At 52.6% G+C, this 8,448-nt stretch overlaps 1 protein-coding gene across 1 annotated transcript in view; it reads right to left on the bottom strand.

Annotated features, from left to right (window-relative positions):
- LOC114485369 (integrin beta-5-like) overlaps nt 1–2,679 on the bottom strand; it is a 9,628-nt gene extending 6,949 nt beyond the window's left edge. The window contains exon 1 of the mRNA XM_028486688.1: nt 2,413–2,679. Coding sequence (XP_028342489.1) covers nt 2,413–2,657 — 245 coding nt within the window. The 5' untranslated portion in view covers nt 2,658–2,679. The remainder of the gene's footprint in view (nt 1–2,412) is intronic.
- Between the last annotated feature and the right edge of the window lie 5,769 nt (nt 2,680–8,448).

Raw genomic sequence — 8,448 nt, 5'->3', positions numbered from 1 at the left:
GCGGCCCCCGCCCCCCCCCCCCCCCCCCCCCCCCCCCCGCCCCGTGGATTAACACACTGCAAAGAAAGGCGGCTGCTTCCGGTCTCTGCTAGGATTCACTGAGCCCTCCATCTGCACGCCCTGTTGTCATGAAAACACAGGGCCGCTTCCAGGGAACATTCCCTAATCATCCGTGTGGACAAATCAGTCTAACCTGTGTGCTCCACAAACTGGATTGAATCTTGTGATCTACTGTAGTTACGTATTAAAATGTCTGGCCTTTAAACAAACAAGTTGCTGAGACAGACTTTGCTCAGGGAGACTGTTAATTGAAATCAGCTGAAACTAAATATGAACTCACCCAAGGTGAAGAGCGTGTTTGGTTAGTTCTAGAAAGTGGAGATTGACTGCTCTGAAAGCCCAGAAAAAAAAGAACATAGGCATTCAAAACCTGGTGGCTCTCAGCAAAGCAGCAATTAGAAAAACAGCCTGAAATAAGGCACTATCAAAGGTACTTTGTTTAAAAAAAAAAAAAAAGTGACAACTAGGCTGTGACAACTAGGCTGTGAAAGAGACTGTGTCAGTGTGGCCCGGAGATACACCTTGCTCCTTTGATACAATGCTTTAAACATTTAAAGCTAAGGTGGTCTTCCCAAGAGGCCTTTTAACTGACCTAAGCCAACCCTATATTGCCTTGCTGCTCCGGAAGAGGGAAAGAAACAGGCTTGATCTGCCTTTATTGGTTCCATGTGTATTGTCCTAGCTTGGCACCAACCCCCATCAACCTCATATGCCCCAAGGTCTGGGAGCACATACTCAAAAGGGTTCTGCTGGTGGGAGAGCTGGGGGTAGGGCACCTCCCTCAGGCATTAAATGTTGATAATGGCCATGATTCCAGGCTCAGAGAGCCACAGCTATTTGGGCTCCAGCACCAGGATCCTAACCTCCTCCTTCCCCTGGGATGTTTCTATTTGGATTTCTGTTGTTTCTCTGCTCTTAGCAGGTCTAAAGCAGATCTGTGTTTCTTCTCCCTTACTCTGCCTGGCTTCCCTCTAATTACACAGAATAAAATCTGGCCCTGTCTATCTTGTCTCTCCATCTGTGGCCAGCTTTCAATTACCCACGCCTGGGTTATTTGTGGCAAACATCCAACCAGGGGTTCTGCCACCCAGAACGTATCTGAATGCAGACTGACCGGCAGCCACGGCTGCTCAGGGAGCATGAACTCGTCTCATTAGGAGCCCGAGCCAGGGGTTTGGAAGGGAAATCTGCCAAAAAAAATTGCACAGTTGCGTTTCCCAGCCAAAGAGAAACAACGTCTGTATTATTATTTGTATCTGATTATCTGTGCCCTCCCTCCTGGCCCCTTAGGACAAGGATGATGATGGCACAGCTGTTTCTCTAGCAAAATTCAAGAGAAACCGTCAGTCTTGCTTTCCTGATGGCCTAACTCCCTGATTTAATTCCCTCTCATTCACACTCGGGCAGAATGTGAAGGGCAGAGCCGAGGGGAGGTCAACGGCAACGTAACCCCATGGCTGGGTCAGTGGAGGCTTGGAACCCGCGTCTGGACAATCTCTGCATTCAGCAGCAGCGCGGAGACCCACTCCATTATCTGTACAAATGGAGCAGAAAATTCAAAAGCCACTGCAATTTGTTCCTGGCTTGCCTTATCTAGGTCGGGTGCCCTCCTGTCCAATTTACCTTCTGATGATGTTTTGTTTAAAGCAGCATTTCCCACATGGGGGGGCCTGTGAAACATTGTTTGGGAGATGTTAATGGGGCAGGAGGTCAAATTCATTTGGAAGAAAGATGCATGCTGAATGTCCTTTTAAAATACTCAGTGTGAGCCTCCTGGTGGCGCAGTGGTTGAGAGTCCGCCTGCCGATGCAGGGGACACGGGTTCGTGCCCCGGTCCGGGAAGATTCCCACGTGCCTCGGAGCGGCTGGGCCCGTGAGCCATGGCCGCTGGGCCTGCGCGTCCGGAGCCTGTGCTCCGCAACGGGAGAGGCCACGACAGTGAGAGGCCCGCGTACCAAAAAAAAAAAAAAAAAAAAAACCAAAAAAAACAACTCAGTGACACACTAAAGGCTCAAGAAGATGCTATTTTGGTACTAAAACCAGTTTAATTTCATTTAACTCAGTAATCCTATAACTTCTAAACTTGTTTAGGAACAGAATAACAGTTTTTGTTGTTGTTTTGATTTTTTTTTTTTTTTTTTTTTTTTTACAAAATCCCCATGGAACCAGTGTTTCAAAGACCCTATTCTAGTTAATGTTAGTAAGAGCTTCGATCCCCAGCAAGGCTGGGTGGGGAAGATGCAGGAGATGTGGGGTGAGAGGCTGGCCAGCCCTGGGGACTGACAGGCCTGGTCTGGGGGAGACGCTGGGGTTGGGGGTGGGTGGAGGGCCGTGTAGGGGGCGGCGCTTTACCTCTTGGTGCTGCAAGCATCCAGGCAGGTCGGGCACTTCTCACATGTCTCCCCAAAGGCCCCCGGCTCCGTGCACTGGCACTGCCCACAGACACAGTGCCCGCGGTCACTGCAGATCTGGCCATCCCTGGCCTGGCACGTACTGACGTCTGTCGAGCAGTTACAGTTGTCCCCGATGTAACCCGCGTGGCACTTGCATTCTCCGCAGTGACAGTCGCCGTGGCCTAAAGGACACACGTGGCACATCAGCGCCTGCCTGCTTACACGGACACACAACCAACCGCCCGGCGCCTGCCGTGTGCCGGACACGGGATCCAAGAGAATGAGATGCCAACTCTGCCCTCGCAGTCCGTCTGGGCAGACAAAGGGGGCCTGGTGCTGACACGGGGTGACAGCAGGGAGACCGGGCAGTGCGTATGGCCCGGCTGGGCCGAGCGCTGCTCCAAGTCGGTCCAGAACTTGGCCAAGTCGTGCCACAGGCCCGGGACACCAGAAAGCTTCTTCCTGTCTCCCGTGTTACGTGATTAATGGCCCCAGAACCTGTGAATGTGACCTCGTATGGCAAAGGAGACTTTGCAATGTGATTAAGTGAAGGATTTTAAGAGGGGGGAGATTCTCCCGGATTATCCAGGGGGGCCCTAAGTGCCACCACAAGGGTCCACATGAGAGGAAGGCACGGGGAGATCTGACTACAGAAGGTGGTGGTGACGGACAGGAGAAGCAAGATGCTGCGCTGCCACCTTTGAAGACGGAGGAGGAGACCTCGAGGAGCCCGGAATGCAAGGAACGCAGCCCTGCAAGACGGAAAAGGCGAAAAGACGAGGGAAGGGTCCTCGCCCAGAGCCTCAGAGGGAGTGCGGCCCTGCTGCCACCTCGACTTTAGCCAGAGGAAACGATTTCAGACTCTGACCTCCAGAAAAGAGAACACATCTGAGTTGTTTTCAGTCGCTAAATTTGTGGTTCCCTAACACAGCCACGAAGGAAACCAACACAGTTGTTGCCCCTCAGTCTCAGTGAGGCGCTGATTCTTGCTCTGGCCTTGGAGCCGCGGGCCAGAGCCGGATGACTCAGGAGCAGGTACGGGGGACGGCAGCGGCTAACACCGAACTCGTTACGCACGTGTCAGGCTTTACCGCACGAACTCGATGAATTCTTACAACGATCCCACGCGCACAAGTGATGAAACTGACACACGGAAGGATGAAGCGGCTTGCGGATGGTCAGACAGCTAGCGGCTGCAGAGCCAGGACCCAAACCGGGGAGTGTGGCTCCAGGGCCCACGGTCTGAACTCCAGGATCCATGGCCTCTCAGGAGAAGAGGACAGAGTAGGCCCTAATCAAGATGAGAACCAGCTGAGGGGCCCCCGCTCCCCCCTTGCAGGAGGAACCCTTTCCACAGCCTGCAAGGGAGGAGGAGCTGGGCATCCCCTCCCGGTTCTGCAGGCGTCAAGGGCAGGGGAGCTGCTGGGCTCAGAGGACTGAGTAAGTGTACGCACCAGGCATGCGCGCGTGCACGCTGGACAGTGAAAAGCACGGACAGCACCAGCCTCCGAGGGGGCCAGGAGCCTGATAGTTAGTGGATTCTCTATTTTTTGCTAACAGAGGCAGAAAGCAGTGCTACAGATGGCACTTAATTTTTAAAAACCTTCCTTATACTATCACTGCAGCATATTGTCCTTTCTCATGCCATTTTGCTAAGGCTAATATTAATAGGACCAAGAATTTGTATTTACTGAGAACCCACTGACAGACTAGCAGGAGACCAGGCAGGCAGGGGATGGCATCAGACAGGGGCGCCTTGCATTTTATTCCTGCTCCTGAGTCAGTTATCCTTGTAGTTGGACCTCAGCACCTTCTGAGACCACCAATGAGGGTGACCCACAATTCAGGTCAGGACCTAACTCCAGAGAGCCTCCTCACCCCCACTTCCTTCCTGTCCCCCACCAACCTGTCTGCTCTGGAGAGCCTAGAATCTGCAGGAGGCAGGGAGGCCATCTGGAGCCGCCAGTCCTCCCCTCCCTCCCATGCATGCGGGGCAGCCTCTCTGCAGCCCAGGGGTTCAGAGCCCCAGCAGATACTGTGCTGGGCGAGAGCACCCTCCCACTTCACAGCCAGTGCCGAGGCATATGGCAGCCCTCTGGGAGAGGTGAGGAAAGCCAGACCCCAGCCAGGAGGAGGCTGTGGAGTGTAGTTTAACTGCCTGGAAGCTGGCGTGTGATGTGTGGGCCACAGGAGAGAGCAGCGCCCCTGCTCGTGGGTTACACGGTGTGGGGGGGCGGGTAGGGGCATGGGGCAGAAAGGGCAGCAGAGAGCACAACTCACCCCAGGGAGGGAGGCCTGCACACCCTTCCTCTCCACCAATCCCTGAACAGCCCTGGCAAGCAGGAAACCACCCACCACAGGAAGTCTTCCCAAATGAAACGGATCCAATCTGTACAACTCCCTAACTCTCGGCCTCAGGACCACGTTGGTCAAGAGGCTGTTTTAAATTAAAATGGTTCACTGTCAGGGTGATTTTCCCCCCAACATTTTATTTTGACAATTCCAAACCTGCAGCCAAGTTGAAAGGACTGTACAGAGAACATCCATCCACTTACCACCCCCATTTCACCATCAGTATGCTGCCAGCTGCTTTATCACACATCTATCCATCCATCAATCCATATTTTTTTAAATGCATTTCAAAGTGAGTTGCAGTTATCAGTGCACTTGAGGTGTGGTTTTTAATACAGCTCTGGTCTCTCCAGTGGCTTGTACATCATGCCATCCCATCAAGCAAAAATAGAGGAAGTAAGAGGCATGGTTGGTGCCATATTTACAAGCAGCAAAGACACTACCCAGGCCAGAGAGACTGCTTTGTTTGACACGGTGAGTGTTGTTTCCCTTCCTTCTCTGTTTTTGGCAGCAATATAAAATGAACCAAATAAAAACCTAGCACAACATTCCAAAGTGTCAAAGGTTTGGTGAGGAGGTAGTATATTATTTCGTTTGGGGTGAAGTATGGGTGTGTGGATGTGTTGAAGGGAGAACCTGCTCCCCATGGTGACCGGGCACCTAATGTGAAAAGATCTGCTGCTCACTGAGAAGATGGCAAAGGTGCCAGCTGCTCTGTACTTCCCACCATGACGGTTAACTGGCAAGTAAAGCCAGCTAGCTGCCTTGGGTACATCTGACATCATGAAGACCTGAGAGCTCCAAAACCCAGCCCACAGTCAAAGCAATTGAGGGTGTCCTTAGATCTGGGGTGCAATTACAGAGTTAGGAGTCAAGGGCAGGAGAGAGTGGGAGCTGGTAACTCACCCAAGGTCACCACGGCTCCACGGAGAGGGACGGGACTCACTGCCAGAGACCTAAGCCGTTCCTGAAAGCCTCCTACAGCACCTGAGAGGCATGGACGTGGTGAGAAAGAAATGCTGTGCAAAGAGCCTGCACAAAGCGCCCCGGCCCACAGGAGGGTGGGCCAGCAGGTGGGAGCCGCTGAGGGCCGGGGGGGCCTCGGGAAGTCCTTATCCACGTGCCGTTTTGGCCTCAAACATTTGCCAACCCCAACGCAAGGTCCCAGCAAGACAAACTAGGAGAGAAGCCACGCTCGGTGAAATGGCTGAAGCCACTGGAGTGCTGTCCTCAGGGACTCCCGGGATGGCCCCAGTTTGTCTGTCAGGTGGTTCATCGCCTCTCAACGACAATGGAAAGCAGCTAACGGCAGAGAGGTGACGCGTGCCTCCTCGTCCTCCTTCACTCCCACGCAGACCGTGCCGTCTAATCAGGGGATTCTCTGCCAGGGAGCCCGGGCTTGGCCTCAGAATCCTCCTCAACACTGTCCTCCAAGGAGGTTCTACCAACTTGTGGGAGCCGGCACACAAGGTACAACCACTTGCCATTTCGGTTAAAAGTTTCCAAGTCTCCCTGAGAAAGCGTGACCCATACAGAGTGTCATAAACTTCGTAAATCTGGTCACAATTTATCCTAATCCAAAGGTCTCGGACCCTGCACTCGGGCCTCAACCTGCCTTTCCCTCAACCTGCACGTACAGATTTCCACATCCTCTGGTCAGCCCTTGGCCTCTCCTAATGCCCTAGTAGGAGCATGTTATTAAAATGACAAGGGTCATTCGGTCCCGTCCCCAGGCTCAATAACCCATCAATCACCAGGAGAACTGCATGGGGAACGGGAACAGGATCCTGGCTAACAGCACCCAGAGGGCCAAAGCAAGGACTCTGCATCAAAACAAAGCTCGTTTATAATGCTTCCCCAGCACCCTGGCAAAGTGCGCTGAATTTCATGATGCCTGTTTAATACTGTGCAGACATAAAAATATTTTCATTACACATAGACAGGGATACTGAAGGGCATGTGAAAGCACTTTGTAAGCTGTGAATTGCTACATGTGCAAGCTATTATTAGTACCTTTGTTAGAATGACTGATAGCTAAATGGACAGGAAGTTGTAAATGTGTCTATTTATACAGAATTTCAGCTCTACAGAATTCAGCAGCTTTCCATCAGCAAAACGGTGCTTGTGTGGGCCATGGGCCAAGACGCAGCCCCCCTCCCCCCCCCAATCAAGTAGAATACTGGCTATTCAGAGGCAGGGATGCCCCTGAAGCAGGCGGGGAAGGAGCTGCCAGAGAGAGGGAGGGGGCACGTGAGGAAGCCCCAGCACCAGTGTTCTGTAGAGGTCAAGAAGGGCAAATCCTACAGTGCGGTGGGGCGGTGAGGGTAGAATCCAGTGGTAGAGAGGTGAGGAAGTGGCCACAGCGAGCGCGGCAGCTCCCACAAGGAATCTAGTTGTGCAGGGAAAGGAAGAGACGGCGGGGAAAGAGGCTGGGGATTTTGAAGAGGGGATATTCGAGCATCCTTCTGATTAAAGAGAAAGATGCAGAAGAGAGAACACTTTGGTGGAAGTGGAGAGATCGAGGGAAGAACAAACCCCAAAGAGATCATAGCAGAGAGAGGTTAACGGGGCGGGGGGGCGAGAGAGAGAGAAAAAGAGAAAGAGAGAGAGAGAGAGAGAGAGAGAGAGAGAGAGCGAGTAGCTGGGGGGTGAGGACTGTGGGCAGAGGAGCTCAGGCTAACCTCAGTCAGCTGCGTGAAAGGCTGGCGGCTGTGCTGGAACCACATTCAAGTGTCACCTTGGGCAAGTCCCTAAACCTGACTGATGATCATTTCCTCAGCTGTCAATGAGGACAATGCCCTCCTCCTGGGAGTGTCATCAGAAATACTGGTGTTAATGCAAATCAAGCCCCTACCCACAGCAGCCAGCACATGACCGGACCGCCCCTGAAGCTAAGCAAGGAGCTCGGAGGCCGTTGCATTGGACAGGGGTCACAGGGCCGTGCAGGTGTGACGTGGAGAGAGGGTTGAGAAGTCGGGGATCATGCAGTGGGAGGGCACAACCTTAAAGGGGGGTAAGATCAAGGGGGTAGAAAGCAAGGATCTGCAGGAGCGAGGGGAGGGCTGACAGGGGTGGGAGGCGGCCAGCGCCCCTCGTCCTCAGGAAAAGGAGGCGTGGGCGTTCTTTTATGAGGTGGAGGATGAAGGGGAGCCTGTTTACCATGGAACATGGGTGGTGGATAACAGAACAAGGATACAAGGAAACACTTGGAAAATGAGGCAGTAGAGTGTGGTGGTTAACATGTGCCTTCTGAAATCAGAGAGCCAGGGGATGGCCTCCTGAATCTGCTATTTACCAGCAGTAACTGAGGTTTAACCCCACTGCATCTTGGCTCCTTCACTTTAAAATGGGGCCAATAAAGATGTCCCCACTCATAGAGTTGTTGTATGAGTTCAATCACATAACCTGTATAAAGCACTTAGTGTTTGGCATATAATAAGTGCTCAATTAATGCTAGCTAGCTTCATCATTGATTGTTGTCACTGTTATAATGGGAGTGTGTGGGGAGGGGAAGCTTGGAGTAGATAATCTCAGAGGATGGGAGAGGGAATACTTTATGAGAGCTTGGATCAAAGACTTCCAGGGTTAGGGAGTTCCTGGCAGTCCAGGTGTTAGGTCTCAGCACTTTCACTGCCGGGGCCTG

The sequence above is a fragment of the Physeter macrocephalus genome, unplaced genomic scaffold, assembly GCF_002837175.3.
Source record: "Physeter macrocephalus isolate SW-GA unplaced genomic scaffold, ASM283717v5 random_921, whole genome shotgun sequence".
NCBI lineage: Eukaryota > Metazoa > Chordata > Mammalia > Artiodactyla > Physeteridae > Physeter > Physeter macrocephalus.
Note: the sequence above shows the minus strand (reverse complement) of the source record. Positions and strands in the feature narration are given on the sequence as shown.